This window comes from Salarias fasciatus, chromosome 11 (genome assembly GCF_902148845.1).
Source record: "Salarias fasciatus chromosome 11, fSalaFa1.1, whole genome shotgun sequence".
Lineage (NCBI taxonomy): Eukaryota > Metazoa > Chordata > Actinopteri > Blenniiformes > Blenniidae > Salarias > Salarias fasciatus.
Window position 1 is genome coordinate 11853261 of NC_043755.1, and position 24845 is coordinate 11878105.

Genomic DNA, 24845 nt, shown 5'->3' on the forward strand with positions numbered 1-24845 from the left:
AAAAAACATGCAAATCACTTTTTATTTTATTTAAAATATCTGAATATACGGCAGAAATTACACACATCTGAATCATTCTATGTACAGAAACACATTCTTGAGCATCTACATACAGTTTACAGGTGTGTTTTGATCACTGTAGAGGTTTTTACAGTTGGGCTCGTTTGATTTCAACCTTTTGGCTCGCTCCAGCTTAAGTTAGCTGTACAGTTCATCTTTTCTTAAAAAAAAAAAAAAAAAAAAAGGCACTAAGAAAAGGCTAGTGTACAACATTTACCGAATGCAATTAACAAACAGGCCTATCAATAAATACAAGGACATTTTAAAAGAAATAAAGGAAAAAAATAGCGCAAAAATCACGCTTTTGTCAAGTTTCACAGGAATGTAACAAGAGTGCAACCAGGTTGCAAACATTAAACAAAAAGCATTGTGGCTTTATGGTTCATCAGATCATTTTGTTTCATCTGGTGGGGAGGCAGCTTTAATTTAATATCGGGGAAAAGGGACATTTAATTTAAACAAACTTCCAAATCAAATCACATTAAAATACAAAATAAAAAAGAGGCTCAAGGGTTATTTTTTCCTGAGAATCTGAAACACCGTCTGAGAACTTTAAAGCCTCAGTTGTAAGATTAGCACCAGTGAAATAAACGGTTACAGCTTCACATGTATGAAAAAAAAATTGTTTCCCATGAAATCGATGTTTAACTAAACAATCAGAGCCTTTCTGCCTTTGTGGATCCACCAAGACAACATCCCCACATCAAACTCGTACATCATTTCAAACACAAACGTTTTTTTTGTGTGTGTGTGTGCGTGTGTGTGTGTTTTTTTTTTTAGTTTGGTTAATGGCCTCAGAGGCAGTTTCCTGTTAAATCTTCAGTTTCAGGCTGATGGAACTGGAAGGACGAAGCCAGACGGGAGTCTGAGCGTAGTGTTGAGGAGATGCTACAGCGTCGCGGCGCTCCGTCTCTTCAGTCCTCCAGGTCTTTGGCGTGTCCCTCTGCGTCGCCCGCCAAGCTGAGCGGCTTCTCCGTGCTGCTGGGCGGCGTCAGGACGGCTTTCCCTTTGTCCACGGGCGTCTTCTGAAGGTCAGACGTCAGGCTCTGGAGCTCCTGAGCCTTTCCCTGCACGACGGGACAGAAGAGTTCACTCAGAGGGTAGCAACAACCAGGAACTGTTTTCCAAGACGAAACTCTTAAATTTAATTAAATGTAAATCCTGAATGCATTGTCCCGGCGCTCTAACGCCGTCAAAGCAAATGCACAGTGACGACTTTCTGCTGCTGCGACTTGCTGATTAGCATCAGAGATGACGCAATCTCTTCAGCCGGGAGTGAAAATGTGAACGATCCTTTCAGAGGAGAGAAGTGGCCGAATATGCGGGGCAGAAGTACTCAAGAGCCATTGATTGAACGTTTTCTCAGTTACCCCTGGTTGATGTAATCAAGACTACAGATCAGAGAAACAAATAGAGATGAGGACGCCTTTCATGAGCTTATTTTTCTTTTTAACATCTAAACAGAATGGCAAATTAGGGGAAATCTCACATTTAGAATCCAAAGTAAATACCTCATGTCAGCAAGTAGTTTGAATCCCAAATAACCTCATATATATTTGACCATGTAAGTCAGAGGATTTACTTGAGCAGTTTGAACGCAAGACAGGAGAAGCACCCCCAACAAGCAAGCGACTCAAAGTCCACATTTTGTTCAGAAGCTCCGTCAGCTCCGACTATGTAGCGTTAAAGTACCCTCTGGTGGTGTAAGTGCAGATAGAGACCCTGAGCTGTGTGTGTGAGGAAGGGGGGGGGGTTCAGATGCACACTGTACTCACCAGCATGTCGAGGTAGAGGACGTGCGTCTGGATATTGTGTCTGTCGTCGGATCGGACTTTGGGGAAGCTCTTGAGTTGAGGTTTGGGTTCAGACTCTAACGCCTGCATGAAGGGATTCATCCACCGGTAGCACTCCGACACGTTCTCCCACGTCAGGCCTGAGCAACAAGACAGAAATGTAAAACACTGCACCCCCAGCTCTAAATTAAAACTAATCACAGCATAGATGAAAAGAGGATAAACAGCGAAAATAAGACATACCTGAAACTCGATGAAGCACGTCGAACGTGGAGAAGTGGCAGAAGGCGGCTGCAGCCAGAATACTGTAGTTGAAGTCCAATGAATTAATGTCCATGATGCACAAGTCTAACAGCTGCAACACAAAGAAAGATTCATCACTGACACGCCAAATCACCGACACAGACTCTCTTTGTCAAAAGGAAACTGGAGTAGAACAAAACACGGACGCTTGCCGGTACCTGTGTGATCTGGATGTACTTCTCCTCCGAGAACTGAGGCTCCAGGAAGTCCTCCCCGCTCTGCTGAGCTTCGACCTGAACGTACAGATTCAACCAGGTGACCGGCGTCTCCGGACACAGTTTCCAATTCAACGCCTGCAGGAAAACCACAAGATGCAAATCAGTAATACAAAAACGAGAAGTACCCAGCATCCTCGTGCACAGCTGTACGTCATATTTAACGTACTTTCAGCATCTGCAGCTCCGTTCGCTGGATGTCGTCGCTGTCACAGGCGCCGTCTGTGACGTATTCAAACTCGAACATTTTCGGAGGGTAGATTTCCTACACGAGAAGCAAGGAGCGAGGTTAACACGAAATATCAGACGCTACAGCACGCTACAGGCTCCAAACGCACACCGCCCCAAGACTCACCTCCATCTTGGATGCAATGAAGAGCGCCGTGATGCCGAGGAGCTGCAGCGACTCCTTGTTGACATTTTCCTGAGTCAGCATGAAGCGGTCGAAGTAGTCCTGAGCGAGGTACGCCGTCTGTCTGTGGAGGCTGTAAACCTCACTGACCTGAGCAGAAACACAGTCAGTCAGCGTCGAACACAACAATTACACTAATTCTGTTTTTTTTTTCCTGCACCCATCAATAAAAAAATCTTCCCTGATTTGGTGAAACAACTCACCTCAAAGAGCCAGTCGAGCAGGATGGACCTCATCTTGGGCTGCAGTTTGGGGTGTTTCTGCATGTAACTCTTGTCGTGAACGTACGTCAGCTCTTTGTTGATCATTTTAATCCACAGGTCATCAGAGTTCGCCCAGCTGCAACACAAACAAAACACAATTTTATTATTAAAAACATAAATATTCAGCAATGAAGCTTTTTTTTCATTTTCATGTCCCACCGGGAGGAGCCCCGGGGAAGACCCTGGACACGGTAGAGAGACATGTCTCTCGGCTGGCCTGGCAAAGCTTCAGGATCCCCCGGAAGAACTGGAGGAAGTGTCATGAGATAGGGAAGTATGGTCATCTCTGCCCCCACGACCTGGTCCAGGATAAGTGGTTTAAGATAGATAGATGGATGGATGGATGGAGGGATGGAGGGATCTCTTATGGCCATAAGGTGAGATCTGAATTGCACAGTTCTATGTTTGATGTTTCCATCTGATTATTTAGATGTTTCTGGCAACAAAATCTACAGTACACCAAGTATTTTTATTGTTTTGTTTTTTTTTTAATAAAATGAATGATTTCAGTGTGTGCCTAACTACTTTATGGACATTTTTGAGCACATTTCAGCTATGCTGTGATAATAATGTGATAATTTTGAATTAAATTATCTTATTACAGCATTACATCATGAACTGCATACATAAAAAAAACTTGAAAGCAGTAATGCAATTAATGGTTGCTTAGCAACAGTGAACTTGAAAGGGGGTGATGTTATGACATCATCACCACATGTCCCCTTGTTTATTCACATTCAGACAGGACATCAGTTGATCACTCGTCTTAAGACAGCTCAGTCAACTGTTCCAGAGTTTATTTTTGCAAGCAGAGACAGAATTAGGAAATAGTTTGTGTAGCAAGGAATTGCCATCTTTCAGGAGATCCTCTTCCACACAAGTTAACTCGCCATGAAGTTACACCAGATTCATAGCATTGGTGCAGGCCTGCGGAATGTAGGAAACACATGCTTCCTGAATTCAGTCTTGCAATGCCTCACCTACACGCCTCCGTTGGTTAATTACATGATGACGCTCGAGCACTCCACAACATGTGTAGAGTCAGGGTTCTGCATGATGCGCATCATTCAAAACCACATCGATGAGGTGTTCATTAACGCTGGTGGCGCCATTGTGCCGACCGGGGTCCTCAGAGAGCTCAATACAATTGCAGAGCACTTCTGTTTTGGAAACCAGGAAGATGCGCACGAGTTCCTGAGGTACACGGTGAATGCGATGCAGAATTCTTGTTCGTCTGCAGTCCAATTGGACAGCGACAAGCCGGAAACCAGTTCAATCCACCAAATATTTGGCGGCTGCTTGAGGTCCAGAGTGAATTGTTTAAACTGCAACGCGACCTCAGACAGCTTCGAGCCTTTTCTGGACATTACTCTGGATATCGAGGGCGTTTCCAGCGTCTCCAAAGCTCTGGAAAGATTCGTCACTCCAGAGGAACTCGGCGGTGAGAATGCCTACAGATGCTCCAACTGCAACAACATGGTCACTGCCACAAAGTGCCTCTCAGTACACCAGGAGTCCAACGTGCTCACCATCGCACTCAAGCGATTTCACTATGATGGAACAAAAATCACAAGGAAAGTGAAGTATCCAGAGAACCTTGACTTGAGACCGTTTATGTCTGAGTCTGAAGGGGAGCCCCTGGGCTACAAGCTGTATGCTGTGCTGGTTCATCAGGGACGCAAAAGTTATGTTGGACACTACTACTGCTACGTGAAGGCAAGCGACAGCAAGTGGTATCATATGGACGATGAGAAGGTGTCCATCAGTGACATTGAGACTGTCCTCAAGCAAGAGGCGTACGTCCTTTTCTACATCAAGTCCACTGATGAGAGGACAGGTGCGAACCACTGGACCAACAACACGGTCCACAACAGCACTGACTCCAGAGGGCCAGAGCTGCAGCGTCATGTGGCCGAGATTGTTGACAGCCCGATAAGTTCGTCCTCAGAGGAAACCGTCGCTGTGAATGGACCGAGGAATGACAGGAGTCAACTGAAATCGAGAAAGAGACTCAGGAGTCACGAGCGTGACAGGTATCGTCCCCATCAGCACAGATGGGCAGAAGTGGAGTATAGATGCTGTACACAGGACAGACAGGCCGAACAGCTGCTCTCAGCCAAGGATTTGGATATTGAGAAAAATGACGAGGCCGACAGGGAAAACTGGAAAACTACAGCGCAGCTCGAACCAATCCAGGAGACTGAGAGGAAGAAAAACATTGATATTGACGCCTGCTGCACACAACACATGGAGACGGTGCTCCAACTAAAAACGGAGTTAGAAACCACAGTCAAACAGATGGCGGAGGAGAGACGACAGTTCAAGGAGGACATGCAGCAAATGAGGGCTCAACACAAGGCAATGATGTCCAGTTTGGACAGGACTGTAAGCCAGCTCCAAAAGGATCTGAAGAGAGAAAAATCCAAACAGAGCCAGACGAGGGCTGAACTTCTCGCTTCCGTCAGGGAGATAAAGGAGGCGAGCCAGCGGGCCATCTCAGAGGAGAGGAAGGCCATGGACCAGCTGAACCAGAAGCTGGACGCTCTGCAGCAGGAGGTTGACGCTGCTCGCCAGAAAAAAAAGAACACACTGTGGAAAAGAATCTGCAGTTTCTTCAAAAGGAAAAAAAAGTCCGCTTAAAGCCGACACCTGCACCGAGTGCAGCTTCATCTGCCCATCACCTCCATCCACCTCTTCCCGTCCTCAGGAGAGGCGCTGCGAGAGAAAGAGAAAGAGAGAGAAAGAGAGAAAAAGAAAAAGAGAGAGAGAAAGAAAGAAAAAGAAAGAGAGAAATAGAGAAAGAAAGAAAGAGAAAGAGAGAGAAAGAGAGAAAAAGAAAAAGAGAGAGAGAAAGAAAGAAAAAGAAAGAGAGAAATAGAGAAAGAAAGAAAGAGAAAGAGAGAGAGCAAGCGAGCGAGCGCTTGCTGTACGTGGGCTTCCGTAGCAGCCACGCAGTGTGTCCGTGTGCGGCTGCCGTACCCCATGCGCGGGACTCACAACATCAGATCATTTCAAGTGAAAATAAAGCTCAGAGTGAATACCACCCCCCCCCCAACCCCCCCACCCGGCGGAACGGGTGAGCACTGCACCCCCCTGTGCAGCGTCTGCGAGGGGTTTTCTCCGGGTTTCTTCCCACAGGTCACAAAACTGATCAATAAATCTATTAAAACTGAATAAATGAATGAATTAATTAATTAACGGCAATGAAACTTTTTTTAATGCCTTTGGTCTTCTATAGTGACTTCAACTTGAGCGGAATCTCCGCATTTCCTGTTACGCAGGCTTCTCCACAGTTCTACAGGCTGCACTTATTCATTCATGAATAAAAAAAAAAAAAAAGATAAAGGATCCATGCGACTCCACTGAGGTGTGAAACTGACATACCTGAGGGTTGGAAGAGGAGACGCCTTGATGAAGAGGTTTTTGAATGTGTATTGTTTGAAACTGGAAGGGTCGGAAGGCTCCAGCTCTTTGTGGGGAGTTTCAATGAGAATGCACGGAGCGGCCCCATCTTCCAACCAGCACGTCTGGAAGACAAACAACAGGAGGGAGTTGGAAAGGCAGGAGAGTCAGGCGGCAGAAGAAACAGCACTGATCAACACACCAATAAAATCAGATCCAACAGTGAGTCAGGGGCGTTAGAAATGTTACAATAACTATTAGTTATTTACTGATTTTTTTTCACTCTGCACATTATGCATCTTGTATTCATAATGTAGATTCTTAATCCTTTTTAATGGTGTTTATCAATGTGTTACAGCTGCTTGTTGGCATATTTAATGTGTTGGATGAAATGTGTGTGTTCTCATCTGATAAATGCATGTCCTTCCTGTTGATGAGGGTGAACTTCATTTTCCCTCACACAAAACGTGTGACAATAAAGATTTATCTTATCTGACGTCCTGTTTGTCAATAACTTCAGCGCACAATTAAAACACTCAACAAGACGAGCTTAAACCAAAAGGACAGAGGATCGGTGCTTATTTCTGTAAGCTGTTTTCATCATCCTGTGGAACTACTTATGAAAACTGTCTATGGCTTAATAACCTAAGAGGAAAATGGCCGACTGTACTAACTATATATCCTCCTCTCTGAACGCCCTCAGTGTAAATGGTCAAACTTTGATACGGCGGCAGAGTTTGAAACAGGGCAGGACCCGCTGCGAGGGCGGCCACAAAACACAGATAATAAACTAGTTACACACATCCTGGGCAGAGCTCTTATCAGCCTCACACACAATCGTTTTAGAGTTAATGGCACGCGGACACACTGACCTGTATTTCATAGCTCTGTTTCTTGGCAGCAGGTTGCAGTTTCTTTTTGGAAAGCTGAGGGAAGAAAACAAATGTCAATACCTGGAAAGGATTTTTAAAAAAGGAAGAAAAAGAAAGAATCTTCAAAATCAGATGACATTAAGAAGACAGGACACACACCCGCAGCTTTCTTTTCTTGATCGGGAGCCTCGGGGTCAACTCAGGAGTGTTTGAATCTCTGGCTTGAAGTGTGAGCCGGCCACTGAAATAACAGAAATATATCTGTATAAACATTCATCTAAAGCAAAAAAATGAGATCAATCTGAACAGTGTTGAAGAAGGAAAACAAAGTTGGAGCATCAGCTAATTTCTCAAGCCACCTCCAACATCCTTTTGTCTTCGGTAGCTCAGAAGAAGACAACTGTTCCTGCTTACCTGCGTCTGGACATGATGCTGACTGTATTTATGGCTCCTCTGCAAACAAATAGAAAGAAAGCAGAAGCATTTAGACACAATTTTATAACACACAAACACACGCAGTATAAATACATCATAATAAACCAAGCCACATTTACACTGTATTATAAATAGTTGTTATTTAATATTAATATTAGGATATTCCATTAAGTCTCATGAACCCTGGTGGTCCAGGTGTCTGAGGCCCTCACAGAGGCTCATCCCTGTCTCTAGGACTTCAGGAGTCACCAGCAAACAGTAATACACATCTGTGCTCAGAAACAATGCATACAGTGTTCCAGACACCCCAGCTGGTCTGTGGGGATCCAGGGACAATCCGGGGCCCCAAAACTGGAAATACTGTAGCTGCTATGAAGTTGTAGTTAGCTTCAGATAGCAGGTACAGAGAAGCCCAGTGATCACCATCAAAAGGCCCTACGTGAGAAATACAAACTAATAATTGAAATCTAACAAAGAAGTAACAGCGTACAGGTCGAGAGGAACTAGATGTGCGCCAGTTTCGAGGTCTAAACGTTGAGAAACATGAGCAGCCCGGACAGCCAGGTTCAGCAGGCCAGTGAGGCAGCTGCAGCCAGGGAGGAGGGGGGCCGCTGGTTCCCTCGATTTACAACAAAAAAGCTCAAAAATACAGATTCGCTATCACACCGTCTCACCCCCAGAAAACAGCCACGCGTCTATAAACACCCCCGCTGTGCTTTAGATGGCCGGAATCGCCAAGATATCAACTTAAAACGAGGATTGAAACTCAAAGACGCGCCAATTTCCGCAGCGCAGAAGCGGGAGGATTTGAGCCCTGCCTCCACCAACCTGACCCGAGTCTGCGGCTCAAACCAGCAGAAATGACCGCCAAATATCGCAAAAACACACTTTCGACGGGTTGAATGAACTCTAACAAAGCATATATGTGGATTAAGACCTTATGATAGGACACTAAAGAACCATAAACTCGAGAAAGGCGCGACCACCGTGAAGCTAGGCTGCTTATAGGAGCTACTGTAATTAGCAAACTTAGCCCGGTAAACTCAAACTAGGTCAACAATACCCACCGAACCCCGACTTAAAGATCATCCGGCGGTCCACGCATCCGAACCATCGACAGCTTTAGCACTTCATATATCTAATAAAACATGCAACAGAGCCAAATACAACCCCCCCAAAAAAAACTTCTGTTAGTGTCATTAAAGCTCAGAGTACAGAAAAAACGTCTCTCTTGTAAATCCCAGTAAATACAAAAAGTATTGCGAAGCACACAAGCAGCATGAAATGCAAACTTGGTCTTATGTAAGTAGAATTACATGTAATGTGGAAACTTCTCCCCAGAGACAGTTAGAAGTAACACTTGGCTGCAGTCCCTCGTTCGTCCACTTTTAAATCCACTTTTTTCTCGTCAAAACGTCGCCGGAACAATCACGAAAATAAAGTTAAACCTTCTCCTGCACGTGAGAGGAGAGCCCGCGGAGGGAAACCTGTAGGAATAAAAGTAAAGATACGAAACTATCGCTGCATGCAGGACCAGGGTCTTACCTCCTCAGTGAAGAATGAATGAATACATCAGCTGTGGCGCCGGCGCCAATCCTTATATCCGCATCTGCCTGCCGCGTGCCACTGCGCATGCGCGTTCCCGGTTCACAGAAACGCGCTAAACGTTCAAATATGAATCGAGATTTTTACAAACCCGCCACACGGAGTTGTTTAAAGAGCACCCGTTCACAGGTTTCTGCCACCGAGCTGCTTATCAGGACCACCTGGGCGCTTTTTAACGGGTGTTTCCTCGGAGTCTCCGTTCATTTGAATGGACACCAAAAAGCGGGACAGTTTTATGGAGTAAATACCGTTTTCTGTACATTCCGGCTGGACTTTAACGACTCGGCTAACCCTGGAGTGTCTCCCACAGGCGGATACTCACGGTGTTTTCCACGTTTCGCCTATATATTCTCGATATTTTGCGCGGTACCCGGGCTGCCTCTCCCCGCGGGTCCCGCCTGTGGGCGGGGCTACGGTGACGTCAGGCCAATGAGAGCAATGAGACGAAGCCTCGTGCTCCCTCCACAGAATGTAAACAGAGCAACACGTGGAGCCGCTGTCAAACATGACAAGCTGAAGAGACAGAGGTTTATTTGATCTGTCAACCACAAAAAAAAAAAAAAAAAATCCCAGAAATGATGTCTGAGACTCTTGAGAGGACGCGGATGAGAAATCTGCACAAATGCTGCAAGTCCCGAAATAAATATACAAAACCGCATTGCTAAATGCCCGCAAAGAGAGGTTAAAAAAAAAAAATTAAATACAAAAAACAAAAACAAAAAAAAAAACAGCTACCTTATGAAACTGCAAATCAGATAGATGGACGTACAGAATCATATCAGGTCCTAAACGCTGTAAATATTATGTTTAATCCGTAGCTTTTTCTAACTCTATATTTGTGTCATAATTGGTTCATACTGTATTGTATATAATTGATTAAATAATTTTGCATTTATTTCGTGCATTGTATGCCTATTATCTGACAGTCTGAACCATCTTAATTGTGTTTTGCATATTCATGTCTCACATTAGGTGCATATGCCTTTAGTACTCTACATATATATTATTTCACATAGTGTATTTCTGTATGTACAGCCTATAAGTGATACAAAGAGAGAGAGAGAGAGAGAGAGAGAGAGAGAGAGAGAGAGAGAGAGAGAGAGAGAGAGAGAGAGAGAGAGAGAGAGAGAGAGAGATGAGTGTAATTAAGATGTTCAATAACAGCTTAACTATGAAATGTACCAGGGTGACCTGAACAAGTTTTATCAAATAGGAAAAAATATAAACTTGTCTGATATTAAAAGTTGAAACTGCTTCCACTTCCACTTTCATAAAACCTCAGACCCTGCAACAAGCAGCCCTCTGAGGACAAAATGTTCTTCTTGGATAAAATGAGACTACAACTCTTTACGATATGGACCATCTGTTGACTGAAGAGTTTGAAATCCTATTCTGGATTTTATGGGAAGTCAATGAATAAATACAATTTTGATGACATTGTGTCATGGAAATCCAGCTGATAACAATGTAATGTCAATGACCATACATGGGATTGTATTGTTACTGTCTGACCAATGATATTCTGTTTCTTTGGATCTTGACACTGGTTACCATTCTGAGGGCAACCTCAATGTTCGGGAGCCTAAAGATGTCAAAATAAGCCAAGATAGTCTCCTGCAATGGGGAAAAAAGTTCACACACTAAAAAGTGACCCCCCTAAGTTTAAAACTATCCCTTCATTTAAGCTGAACAATGTTTTATTTACAACAGTGACCTCACAAAAGAAAAGGTTCATTTTCTCTCTATCCTTGAATCCAGTGGAGCCTGAAAGAAGTGACTTCGGAGTGTTGATCTGCCTGAATTTTCCTCCCAGCAAAAGAGAGGGTTTCCTTCAAACTGTTTGGATTATTGAGTTTCCCTCTGTGTTTCTTCCTCTGAAGAAGTGCCATGAGATGGCTGTGTTTTGTTTGATTGTTTAATTGACTGAAAAAACTATTGCAATAATCTTTCAAAGAAACGTGAAATGTGCCTCAACAACAAAAATCACAACATCGATGTGTTTTTGTCCCCTCTGTAATACAAATTCAGCATCTGTGGATGCATAAACAGAATTATGTAATAAAAAAGACCATAAAAAAACATGTAAATGTAGCATTAGGTTGTTGGTCCAACAGGAGCTAAGATGAAGTAAACAGCAGGTTTTAAAAAAGGCAACAGAGACAGAGATCTGTATATGAAAACATTTATTGTAGGCTAGTAAGAGATCACATGTATTAACTATTACAGTTTGAAAACAGATGACCCCACATTTTTAATTAGCTTTGTCTGTTTTTCACACCAGAACCGTGTGAACTGATCCGTCATACATCCAAACAAAAATACAAAGGAGACCAGTTGTGTCGATAAATAAAAAGTTACCCTAAAAATTCCTACACCTTTTTTTTTTTCTCTTTTTGGCAAGGTGCTGTATTATTCCAGTAAACTACACAAAAAAAAAAAAACATGTCTAACACTTGGTGAAAAATAAAAATGCCACAAAATTTCACACTTATATTTTGTTTTCTTTAAATAAACAACAGGAGAAAAGAGGCTTTGCTACATCATTCTGTCTGGTTTGTTGAGTCAATAGAAAAGCTGTACGAAAGTGGTGGCGGCGAGAGCGTACAAGCTTCCTCCGAGTGATGCATAGTTGGTTTCTGATATCTGTTTGTGTGTTTTTACCTAAAAGTCCACTCGGAAAGTTACAAAAAAAAAAAACAAAAAAAAACAAAAACGAGATAGTTCAAGTTCTTCATTGATACATTGTCATTACAACGTTTCAACCTGGAAGGCACGTGATCCACAATTTTCAAGGCATTAAAACAAAAACATTACAAATCCCTGTTAGTTTGATGGTGGAGAGATGAGCAGAGAGCAGAAACTCGAACAAACAAGATACAAGGTTTTAAGGCTCCTGACAACAAGGGGAGCCTCTTTCATCTCCTCCGATCCCTTCGGTCTTTAAGGTTTGTTTTTAAAAACACATCGTAGCAACGCAAAATAACATCGTTCATGATTGTGAAGCTCGATAGTACAGAGAAAGAGAGAGAAAAACATTCGAGAAATAGAAGAAAAGCTTAAATAGTCCACTAACGGATGAGATTATTTACAGCGACCCACACAGAAGCCTAACAAACCGTTGTTAGGACTTTCTTCACAATGCTACTTCTCCATCAAGGTGACCAGAGACGCACTGAAGTCAGATTTATGCAGAACGAAGGACCACGCTGCCGAAAGTGTCCATATATCAACAGGCTGGACCATTTTTGTGTTTCATCTCTTATGTTCAAAATTTAACTTTAACCATTTACAGGATACTCAAGCAAAATGAACATTTCCATGTATTTCAGTGATATCATTTTCAGGACTTTCTTTCTGATTTCTTATCAAATTTACTTGTCAAGTCTTAATAAAACCCGTTACAATGTGTTTATATAGGTAATAACATCTGATGTAAAGTGTACAACTGAATAGTATTAGAGATATATATCAGAGTTTTTCTATTAAAATAGTTTCAAAATGGGACAGAAATCTGAATTTAAATTTACTTTTTAAATATTAGAATTAATTTTCTTTCTATCTTGTAGAATTCAGCCGCTCTGAACTTCGATGGTTTTGTTTCTCCTGCAGTATGGAGACGCAGCCCGGGCTCCTCTTTCCCTACAGCAGACATAAAATCAATAAACAGTCCACCGTTTTGGAGCACCGGGGCCGAGAACTGTGAGCAAAAGGCTCAAAAAGTTTCAACAACACAAAAAAAGAACATCAGTATTATTAATAACTAGTAAAAGGTTAAAGATTACTGCTACTTTTTTTTTTTTTTTGGTTTAAATCTTTAACAAAATGTAACTAAGTTAACATAGAAAATAGAACAGGTCAAATAGCATAAAGTACATTTCTCAAACCATGTTAGGTACACGTGAGCAAAAAAACAAAAAAACAAAAACAAAAAAGAGATATAAACAGTGCTGAAAAAGACAGCTTCTCTCCATCTCAATGGATTCCCAACACTCGACTGACAAAGAGTTCATTTTTCACAGTCCGGGGACGAAAGAAGTTTTTCTGTGACGCTATAAAGTAAAAGCTGATTATTTCTCATGAACTGAGGGAAAGCTCGCCGGGACAGAGCTGGAAAAGTCCCAGCACGCACGAGTAATCAATAGCCAGTCAAGTAAATCTGCATTTTCGTAAAGTGTAAAGGTGATTGGTTGTGACCCTGAGAAGTGGACTGCAGATTCATTTAAGAACAAACAAAAATGATCTTTTTTCCATTTTTTTTTTTCCATTCTTTCTTCCACCATCATAACAACTAACAACTTTACAACTATGCAACAGATTGCACACTAATATAACCAAACATACCTAAGCAAGAAACCATAGACGCATACAGTATATATCAACTTCATACTGATATGTAATTTGTTTTTTTCTTTTTAGAAAAAATATTTTGGAAGTTTTTTTTTTTTCTCCATACATTTTTTATCTACATTTCTATTCATCTCAAAGCTACCGTTAAAACAAGGCGTTTAGTGATATTTAACCCAGTAAATTTTTTTTTTACTGCCATTTTTTCTTCTTTTTTTAAACTTTTTTTTTCCTTGAAAACAAAAAATATTGTGAAAATTATAAAGTCAGAGGCAGGTTCAGCCAGCGACAGGATGAGCAACGGCGAGGCATCGCTCTGAGCCAAGCGGCGGACTGTGTGCAGGATCCAGAAGGCAGAGATCAATCCCTTTGAAGAGGCGCTAACACTGGTTTCGTCTTCTTTATGTGAAACAATGGTGCCTTTTCTCCCAGATGAGATCATTTTTAACACAGAGCTGGATGTGTTTTGCAAAGTCAACAATCAAAAAGGAGGAAACACAAAGTAAAAGTCAATCGCGTCGACGACAATGCAGAGAGCGGCTGCAGCACTGTGATTGGATTCCTACAGAAGCTACTGTTTGTCAGGTTTCAGTCGTTTACGGGCTCCGTCTTCCTGATCGAGTTAAGTCAGAGGCGTCAAACCCGGAGGGCCGCTGGACCTCTTTAACTTTTGAATATAAGGAGTCGCTATCAGGCTTTCTGAATGTCCCAGTGATTGTTATCAGGCGTGTTGGAGAGGAGGGACCTTGAAACTGTGAAGGACCCCTCCCCGGCCGGGCTGTGCTTTACATTCATGTCTAACCTTCAGTATTTAACCATCAACAGAGGTGCAGCATATGTTCCACTCAAAGTGTTGCTAGTAAAGTTAGAAAAGAGTGTTGGGGTTTTTTTTTGCAAGGAATTTGTGGAAAACAATAAAAAAGATTTACAGTATAAAGAAGCAGTGATTTAGTATTTAGTATTGCACTTTCCAAATAGGCTCAAATGTGGGCCAAGAATGTACTTTTTTCTTTTTAAATCAATCTGCAGTAAAGCTTTTTAGAAGGCATAACGTTTGTACAGTTAGTGTGAATATATATTGAAAAAAAAAAGTTAGAAAAAGTTGAGTCTGCGACTGTTCTGAATGTACCCTGTTGTATTGTGAAATGCAGGAACTCGCTTGGGACTGCAGGAGGTGAAGCAACAAGTATAAACAGTCCTCTGAGATTATTCAAGAAGGGCTTCTTTTCTCCAGCCTCTGGTGTGAAAAACACACAAGGGGAACCGGTGCTGATCACGACACCGCTGCACCGATCACAAATGAAAATGTTCAAGTGATCTAGGATGTGAAATGTCCCCCGCCTGCCCGTTGAGTTGCCTCAGAGTTGATTCTCGTTGTGACCGAGACACCGGCTGATCACCCGGCCGTGCGGTGAACCTGCCGCTGAGTAAAGTGACCTACAGCGTTGATTCTACACATTAAGTTGTCCAATAAAGAACAAAAAGGGAGAAAGAATCTGAAAGAGGGGGGACAGGCGCCATGTCTTCCTCCCCGTAACTGAACAAAGAAACAGAAGGACACACGATCGGGGCGAACCGGAGGGCGAGGAGGAGGCGCCGCGCAAGGATGACCTGTACTTTTCACATGCTTTCGTTCCAGCATCGGTAAAAATGAAGATGGGTGGGTGAGGATAAAGAGGAAGGGAGATGAGGAACTCCTCACTAGCCACATGACCTGATGAAAACAAAACAAAACAAAACAATAAAAGAAAATGCCAGCCACGTCCCTCGTTTCACTGTCCAGGCTGATGACGACTTCTTCTTGTTGCTGGTGTCTGATTCTTGATACAAAGTCAGAAAAACAGATGTGGTTTGTATGTGGCCAGTCTTAAGATCTCCAGAGGTTGATGAATTGCTGATGACGACGATGACGAAGGTGTCGAGGCGCCTCAGAAATTGAGGCGTCTCTGGCTGGGCTGGTGCAGGTGCATGTTACTGGCCTTCGGGGGGCGCAGCAGGTTGAGGCGTCGCAGGACCTTACGGGATGGCGGCTGGGCACGCTGGGCGGCGGCGCCCGGGCGCTGCTGCACGAGGCCGGCGTGGGCGGAGAGCGCGGCGGCGTAGCAGGTGGAGTGGAGGCTGGAGCGGCGCTGGACCGCTGCCGCCTCGGGTCTGCAGGAGGACGGAGCATGGAGACAGTGAGGCGTCAATTCAGTCACAACTTGGGGAATACAGCTCGAATCTCTCTAAGACACGTAATATGTTTGCTCACCTGTGACGGGGGCCTTCAGGCGAGTGTCTGGAATTCTCCTTCCCCCCTGAGGCTGTCGGTGAGGCGGGTCTAGAGCTGGACAGGAAGTCCAGGTCCAGGTTGAGCGGGGTTTCGGACAGGGGCTCCACGGTCAGCCTCGGGTGGCAATACACGGACATGCTGGGGTGCTCGATCAGCAGGTTTTCCAGCGGGCTGGCCTCCAGCAGGATGGGCAGGCTGCTGCTGCCGGTGAAGCAGGGCGGCGGGGTGACGAACCAGCTCTCCTGCAGGGACCGGGCGTCCAGGCGCAGGAAGCCGCCGTCCTCCTCGTCCTCGTCCGCTCCGCCGTCCACGTCGGTGTCCGCCGTGGAGTTGAGGGAGGTGGTGGAGGCGTAACGGACCGGGGGGCTGGCCATGGGGGAAGGGATCATCACCAGGTCTTCCTCCTCTTCCTCTTCCTCCTCTCCCTCGGGGCCGGCGGTGGAGCCGGAGAGGCCGTCACCACACGAACTGGAGCAAGCTTCAGCTGCAGGGGGAGATGGAGGACTGGTTAGAACAGGCGTGATCACGACCAGCACACCCGAGCTCAAGGAGAAGTTAAGAATCAAATGAAAAGTAATGTTTATGATTTAATTTGGTTTAAAAAAATAAGAAATTACTGTATTTTCAATATTTGTTTTGTAACTTTCTATCAAGGAAAAATTCTGTTGTGGTTAAAAACGCTGGTGTAGTGTCTCCAGTCGACCAGCAGGTGGCAGTGTGGCTCCTCTGTGCAGCTGCAGAGAATCTAACAGATGTAAACAATCATTCTGTGCACGCTGAGCAGCCAGAGACCTGGAGCCTGACAGCTCAGCACTGCATGTCAGAGTGAATCCTCAGTCCATCACATGTGTGTGTTAGTATGAGCGGGCGGCGTGAGGCTAAACCTGCCGGCTAACAGAGCAGCTTAATCCCCTCATAGCTGATCCTGCCACTCTGCGTTTCCCCCCCACATGAAAGGCAGCAGAAACGAGCCCCGCATAAAGTCGTTTGCTCATAAATCAACATCCTGCAGAGCTGAACATCAGATGTTAATGTTTGAAAGTGAAGCGTGCCAAAAGCTCCACGTCAGACTCTTGTTTGACAAACACGCACTTCTAATGATTCACAGAAAAACAGGAAGTCACGGAGTTGAAAAACATGATCTCAGCCCAGCGACTGCATGATTAAAAATAACTCAGTGCGGACTAAGCAGATGTCTCTCTGTCTGATTTCTGTTCTGTTTGAGGGATTTCTGATTACAACTGTGGTCAGGTAAAACTAAATAACATAGTAAATAACAGAGATGAGCACTGAAATTGACACACACACCTTAAAAAGTCAACGGTCTCATCAGATCACCTTCCTGACCTCTCTGTCTGTTGCTTGCATGTAGATTTTTGCGTTTCCAGACATGTGAGTGAGTGTTTACATCCCATCTCCACACGTGACACCAACGCCACCCGGTGGCTTCAACTCCCAGGAGTTCACAGAGGGATCCTTGTTTACCCGCAGCAGGCCGGAGACGCCGCAGAGTGCTGACTCAGTGCCGCGGCTCAGCTGATCTGCACACTCTATCCGCTCAGCGGCAGCAGCAGGACGGACCTCAGGTGTCCGAGGCCATCGGCAGCTGATCTCCTCCTGCGGAGGCTGGGAGCTTCTGCAGACCGAGCCTGTTCGGAGTGTACAGTGTCAACCGAACAACGGGTTTTTCTGCAGCCTCATTAGAGAGGGGCTGACGGTGTTTTGAGCACGCTGTGCGGCAGTGTGTTGGATTAATGAGGCCGGTGAAGATTAGAAACGAACTAGCTGACCCCTCGTAACTCCTGAACCGTAGAAGCTCAGAGTCTGGAAGTTTTAATTGCTGAAAACATCTTTCACCACTTTTTTTTTTTCCAACACAAATTCTTTAGCTAACTTTACTGCCTGAGCGGATGACACACTTGAAAAACTTGGAATTTCAGCCACATTTTTCATGCATGACCCTGCAGCTTTTTGCCATCTGTAAGTCAATATAAGTTATATAAACGTGAGCTGCAGTGTGTTGTGTTTACATTACATTGTCCTCACATGCATGCATATCCTGGCATGTGCAGCTGGTGTACATTATGGGTCATAAAAGTTCAAATCCACAGGCATCTGCAAGCTGCAAACAGTGGCTATGGCTCTATTTTTCACACTATATAACTTAGCTGGGACTAATTATTAATCTGGTCATTACTGTGTGTCTCATATTTAAAGTTAAGGTCAAATGAAGGAGGGCAATGTGTTGCAACACTGATCTGAGAGACAATGCCAACAAGGCTTCTAATAACAGATTGTACGCTGAACTTTTTCCAAGTTTCATAACAGCTTGATGTACAGGAGAAACAAAACACTGGATCCTGGAGGGCTAGATGGAGCGATATCAAAGTCTGCTCTCTGCCCATACATGTACACCTCCATGGGCCAAGGAGGGGAACCACCGCCATCTATTTTTACCTCATCTGGGTCCGCAGGCACTTTTGTTTGACCTGTTTACAGGTTGAGTTGCCCATAAACTGCCTGATGTTCAACCCCATTTCACCCCCCCCCCAACAGGCTGAGAGCCAGACAGCCTCTGTTTCTCCCCCCCCCTCCCGTCTGAAATATTCACACCACCGTGGAATCGGAGATGGGTCAGGTCGAGTCGAGACCGGCAGTGGGTGAACAGTGGGCCAAACCGAAGCTGTGCCAAGATTCACTCGGAGCCATCTGGAAGTCACTGCAGTGTGTCGTGTTTCTGTATACAGTGAGTGTGTGTGTGTGTGTGGGTCTCCTTTAACTTCTTGCTGTGTCGTGTCTGTTTTGACTGCGATCTTTTTTTGGTGTCAGACAGTTCTGGAAACTTGGCTCGACTTTAACCTCTCGTTACAAAACGCTAAAGTTATGCTGGGTCTTCATCTCTGACCTGTCCATGCTGGTTTATTTTTTAACCACCCTGAGCTTCAACCTGGGTCAGGGATTTGCAACATTCATGATAAAAACAATAATTTTTTTTTTTTACACCTTTCGGACACCTTTCATCAACACCCACAGACATCTAACACTGCACATGAGTTTTTTCATGCACACATATCTGATGTCCTGCTCCAGAATCTCTTTTTGATCAAATATTTACACTCTTTCTGAACTGAAGCCACCAGCTTCCACCCACACTGACCTTCCCCTGCTTTTATAATGGTCCAGCCTCCGTCTAAAGACATTATCTTACATATACACAACTGCAGTGCTCTATAGCTATGCCTGAGGTCACTTAGCTGAGGTTTAAGCCTCAGAATTTTCTATTTTTATCTCCATCAAAGAGATAAACTATCCAGATAAATCAACAAGTTACAATTATCCAAATCAGAGTCTGATCAGTTCACCTTGATGTCCCTGCACATCAAACCTACCCAGGTAGTTGACCAGGATCCAGTCTTCGTCGTCCTCCTCCCCCTCCTCCTCTTTGCCATCTCCGGGCCTGTTGCATCGGCTCACCTCCTCCGCATCGTCCCCAAACAGAGCGCTGGCAAACCTCTGGAACATCCTGGGACGTCCTGAGGAGGCGAGAGGCCGAGGGCGGCGGGGCAGAAGGGGGCGCGAGGCTCGGGGCGGCGGCGGGGAGGCGTTGCGGTCACTTTGGTCATCAGCTGCGGGGTTCACGGTAGGGGGAGGCCTCCGGAAAAGGTGCTAAAGTGCATCAATGATGTGTGGTCATGGATCATCTGAGGGCCAGCAGACTCGGACTGGACATCGCTCGACGTCAGGATCGTTTCACGAGTGCAAAAGTACAAAAAAAGCCCTGAAAGAGAAAAAGAGAAAACTCAATGAACAGAGTAGATTTAAACTAAAAAAAAAAAAAAAAAATTTGAACTCCAAGAAGTTTTTATTTTCTCCATGAGTTGCATGAGTCTGAAATATGTATGTCATTTGTGTAATAAGAGAAATAAAGTGTCAAATCTCATCCACTGATTGATGTGATTTAAAATAAAATGCAAACGGCTCAGGGGCAGCGATGCGAGGGTATTTATCACCATATAAAGCTGTTATGGCAAACTAATGTTAGCAAACAGCTGTCTGCTTCAACATCCAGCAGACACAGAGCAACATGATCCTCCCACTGCAGCGAAGTGCATGTCTACCTGATGAATTTAACTCATACCTGTCTGGCTCCGTGTTTGGACTGCAACAACTCCCTGGGGAAATTATCTGATTTTTTTCAAAGCCTAAAGCTCCAATTTCTTCTTGAATGAGTACCAAAAGTAAAGAAAGTGAACCGGGTGTCTCCATTAACTCAAAAAGAAAATCAAAGTTCCATAATAAAATGTAGATCATAAAAGGGTTACATTAGATGAGAAGCTTTACAACCAGCCAAGTAATTATCAAGTTACCAGCAGCCTTATCTACCCCCACAGAAAATGTAAACAGAGTATAAAATTAGTAGTGGAGGTCAGCTCAAACTGCGAAAAACCCTTCATACTCTAATCAATATTACACTCAATACGACAAATCAATGTTCTCCTAGTAAAAGCCAGATTAGATCAACCACTGTTCTGCAGGCGGTTGTGGTTTAAAGCCTTCCAAAATATTTTCCTTGGTTAGTGTGTTGAATTAGAAAAAAAAGAGTGATTGTTACTGAATAACTATTCATTACATGAACTGACCAGTGTGGTGATTCATTTTATTATCCTGCTTCAATTATTCATTAACTTTTCTGACTTAAAAGGGGATTTTTTAATGCTTTTTTTTAAACAACAAAATAAACCAAATTGTTAATAAAAACACCATAGTCCTCTTTTTCAGTTTCATCTTGCAGTACAAGTTTACACTCCCAGGTGGTGTATTGAGTCGCTCCAAGAGGTTCACTAAAATGTAATTGAAGATTTTCTCCCAGTCTGGAGCAATTACATCCAATAATGGAATATAATATACAAATAAAAATAAAGTATGAGATGAATGAGTAAGAGTACAAATACACTGAAGCCATTAATATTTTTATAGGCTGTTTTTGTGCCTCCAGTCACACTAATCTTTCAGCTGTTGGTGGTTTTATCAGCGACAAATCACTACTTCACTTCTCCTTCAATACAGACACTTTCTTTAACTTACCACCTCAGTGAAAATGATTTGATATTCATGTCAGCTCATGATTATATTGTAAACACACAGTGATGGCTTAATGACTGCATCGCCTGTATTTCCCCTCATGTGCAAAGTGAATCTGATTAGATTATTTTCCTGTAGATCCAGCAGCTGCACTTTCTTCACCGGCTGATCTGATGAAGATGAGCAGAAGGAAAGCCACCCATTTGTGTTTTGTTCACCCTGTAAATAAATAGACCAGCTGTGCTTGGAGGATATAAAGAGACAGCTGACTTGCAGGCTGTCTGCTGGTCTGACTACAGTCTTTCACTCTGGGAAAGTTGACAAAAGTGTAGTGATCAGTGCCACATTCCCTCTGCAAGCTGCCTGGTGTATAAATATGGTGTGATGCTAGTGGGCTAATGCCAAGAGTTCAAGGCAGCCATCACGCTTAAAATCCTTCTTTTGTCCCTCATTTTGGAGTTTTCAGCTCAGTGAAACATTTCTTTACGGTCGGGTGACTGTTCAGACAGTTATTGGGCTTGGACACACAAAAACACTGCTTAAGATTGTCAGATTGCTGAATGTATCATACAAAACACACACACCCACACAAAAAAACAAACAAAACAAAAAAACAATTATTGCAGACACAAATATTGCATTTAATGACATGTAAATTTAGGTCAGAACAATCATGATCCTTCACGCCATTTGTCATTTCTGAAATAATTACTTAAAAAAGTGGCTATGTCATAGGAAGATTAAGATCTACTCAAAGGTATTGTGCATTATTAGTGAGATCAGCAATGGTGTTGAACAAGAATCCCTTGGTGTGTGTGTGTGTGTGTGTGTGTGTGTGTGTGTGTGTGTGTGTGTGTGTGTGTGTAAGTCAGTTGTCACACCTGCCAGCCCAACCTACAAAAATAATTTCCTCTATTTGCTTCCAATGCAGCAATATTGCATCATTATCTGAAGGTGGAAATAACTTCTCACATGTAAAGCCTAGTTTGTATCATAAGTGAACTAGCTATTTTTCCTGCATGTCTGTTAGTACAATATCTTGAATTTAGAAACAAAAACACAAAAACATAGAACGGAGTTTTAATCACAACAGCCAAATATGCTCGGTGCTAGAATAACAATCACCACTAGGTGGTTGAAACCAACTTTCGACGTGTTGACCGCAAACCGACTTCATAAATCCTAATAAGCCTCAAAACTACTGCAAGAAGGAGAATATACAATTATCTTACTGACACCTGAACGCAACTCCACATTTGAAAAACATGCGGGGCCGCTCTGCGCGATGCGTTTACGTTCTCACGGTGAGCTCGTATTTCTCATACGCCTTTCACACTTCACGTGGAAGCAGAGAAAAGAGAAAGCCTTCTTTTCGAGAAGACTCAAACTCCGCCTCTGTAAACACCGAGCAGCTGTGACGAATATAAAACAGAGAAAGGTTTGCGCTGACTGACTGTCACACCGACAACAGCAGGCCGGTATAATCTGCTGCACCTGTTTCTGCTCCACTCTTCACCCTCCTCCTCCTCTGACAGGACATCTCAGGGATAAATACTGAGCATGACTGCATCCTTCTCTCCAAACGCAAAGAAAAGCTCCCCGGGGCTTGGATCATAGACCATTAATCTTGGTTTAAGTGGGTCGCCGAGCCATTTCCGTGGCTTATTGACAATGCAATCGGGGCATCTCTTACATCAGATCCCACCCGTTAATTTATTCGCTGGCTGTGAAGGAGGTGGGCTATATAGGACACCTACAAGCCTGAAATCTGTTGCCCTCAGTGTTTAGGGTGTGGGATTAGTGAAAACCTGAGGCTGGGCCTGTGGAGGAGGGTCAAACCCAGATTACATACAGATTGTGAAAAATAAAACAGGAGTTAACACCGTGTATCATGGTAATTCTGACAACAAAGGATTAGTGTTTATGGACCTAGTGCAACAATTTAGGTTACTACAACTTTTGATGGACAAAACCTCGGTAAACTATTGAATAAAAGCAACACTGACTCTCTAACTGAGGTGCACGAATAGATTGTTGACTTAACTGTCTTGAGCATTGGATTAATTGGTCAGAGAGTATTTTAAACAGTCCATTTTGAGCTCACCTTCTCATCTACGCCACGGATTATAAAACAGTGCATTGCAGAATTGCTACACACATCCACAATTATCATCCAGCTACATTCCCTGGATAGGACTCAGTCTATTAATGGTGCTAGACCATCGGTGCAGATGGTATTTGTTAGGAGTTTACTGGAGTCAGAAAAGCCAGATTGATGCTGTAATGATGTGGAGCTGTGCTGGTTAAATAAGGGGAAGGGGAGGAGGCTGTAATCCAACACTAGCAGGGCTGAACCGCAGCGTCTGACCGCCTGTTCAACTTTTATCTCTACAAACATCTGATAAAGCGTTTCTAAAATAACCCCGGAGCTTTCAAAGAGTTGTGCAAAGGAGAATGAAAAAAAAAATCAAGTTTTGCTTTGCAAAAGCGTGTGTAAAAGCGTCCGGGGGAGAGATTACGCTGAGACAACGGAGTGAACACGGACGAACAAAAACGCGACGGTGAGGCTCGAGACGTCGACAACAGCCGCTTCCCGTGTCTGTTTCTGGAAGCTGAGAAGTGTCGCATCCTGTAAACGTGGATGCAAAAAAGCAATCCGCCTCGAAATGAGAGGAAAAGAGGCAGCGGGGCCGCCGATGTTCACCGAGAAGGAAACAAAGAACTCACCTGCGGCAGAAGGAGGAGGAGGAGATGTAAACGAGCTCAGATTAAAATCCGTAAAGACTGAGGTAGCTGCGTTACTTTTTCGAAAAATAGAAAAACTTAAGGTTTCTTCGTGGAAGAAATAAGATACTTATACATATATATAAAAGGTTAATTTACGGACTGTACATGGGGAGTCACAGTGCTTTCCTTGCTTGCAGTCCGTTTCCTCCTCGCCGCTCCGACTGCGCCTTCTTTTGTTGTTGTTGTGGAGCTCCAACAGCTGATCGCCGTGACGTCACCGCGGACAGCCAATCACGGGGCACGGGCCCGGGGCCGCTCGGCCAATCAGAACGCGTAATTCGGACTGTCACTAACACACGTGACTCCCCTCCCCCCGCAACTAAAAGCGGACATGACTGGGCAAAGCACTTTGAAAAAACACACATATACACAACCAAAACAGCTTTTTCTTCACCCATAACCCCCCCCCCCACCCAAAAAAAAAAAAAAAAAAAAAGGGGGGCTGCTGTTATGTGAACAGACTGACATCCGGATCCAGATGCTGATCTCTCAGTTTCTCTCACAGACATCACATCCTACACAGAGTGTGACCGCTGAGATGTAAAGCTTGCATAACAGCGTCATGAAACATTCACAGACTGGTGAAAACAATAAGTTGTGTTTGTGGAAGCATCCAAGGCTGTGCTCCTGCTTAGTTTAGGTTAGTAGCTCACAGTTATGTAATAAATCCAGTCTGGATTAACCCTCTGAGGGGCCCCAGGGCAAGAATTTCAAGTTGGGCCCCTTGAATGATCATATGCAGGAATTGCAGGGGGGGAAGCACAGAGGGACAGGAAGGAGCCCCTCCCCGATGATCATCCAGCCATCCTTTTTGTTGAAGTAGAGGGAGGGACAGTGATGGATCCTGTAATGGACAAAAGAAACATATGACCACGCACAAAAATATCCACGCATACTGCTTTATGAACAATAGGTGTCTGCACTTCAGAACTTCAGACTAAGAAGAAGTCGGATTACCCACAGGAAGAATATAGCAACACCACAGAAGCCAGAGTTGATT

At 43.9% G+C, this 24845-nt stretch overlaps 2 protein-coding genes and 1 pseudogene across 2 annotated transcripts; 1 reads left to right on the forward strand and 2 right to left on the reverse strand.

Moving 5' to 3' along the window:
* Positions 1-269: 269 nt before the first annotated feature.
* Positions 270-9318, reverse strand: LOC115396342 (G1/S-specific cyclin-E2-like). The gene is made up of 12 exons (XM_030102181.1): positions 9301-9318; positions 7735-7773; positions 7480-7561; positions 7321-7374; positions 6431-6573; positions 2987-3122; positions 2727-2873; positions 2541-2636; positions 2315-2449; positions 2097-2208; positions 1836-1993; positions 270-1127 (listed from the first exon to the last, which is right to left on the reverse strand). The coding sequence occupies exons 2-12, from the start codon at positions 7746-7748 to the stop codon at positions 975-977; spliced, it is 1230 nt and encodes a 409-aa protein (XP_029958041.1). The 5' UTR covers positions 7749-7773; positions 9301-9318; the 3' UTR covers positions 270-974.
* Positions 3382-5686, forward strand: LOC115396191 (ubiquitin carboxyl-terminal hydrolase 42-like; annotated as a pseudogene).
* A 2210-nt stretch (positions 9319-11528) lies between the features above and the next one.
* tp53inp1 (tumor protein p53 inducible nuclear protein 1) lies at positions 11529-24005 on the reverse strand. The gene is made up of 4 exons (XM_030102182.1): positions 23786-24005; positions 19366-19754; positions 15956-16460; positions 11529-15855 (listed from the first exon to the last, which is right to left on the reverse strand). Exons 2-4 carry the CDS (start codon positions 19496-19498, stop codon positions 15633-15635), a joined length of 861 nt encoding a protein of 286 aa, XP_029958042.1. The 5' UTR covers positions 19499-19754; positions 23786-24005; the 3' UTR covers positions 11529-15632.
* Positions 24006-24845: the final 840 nt, after the last annotated feature.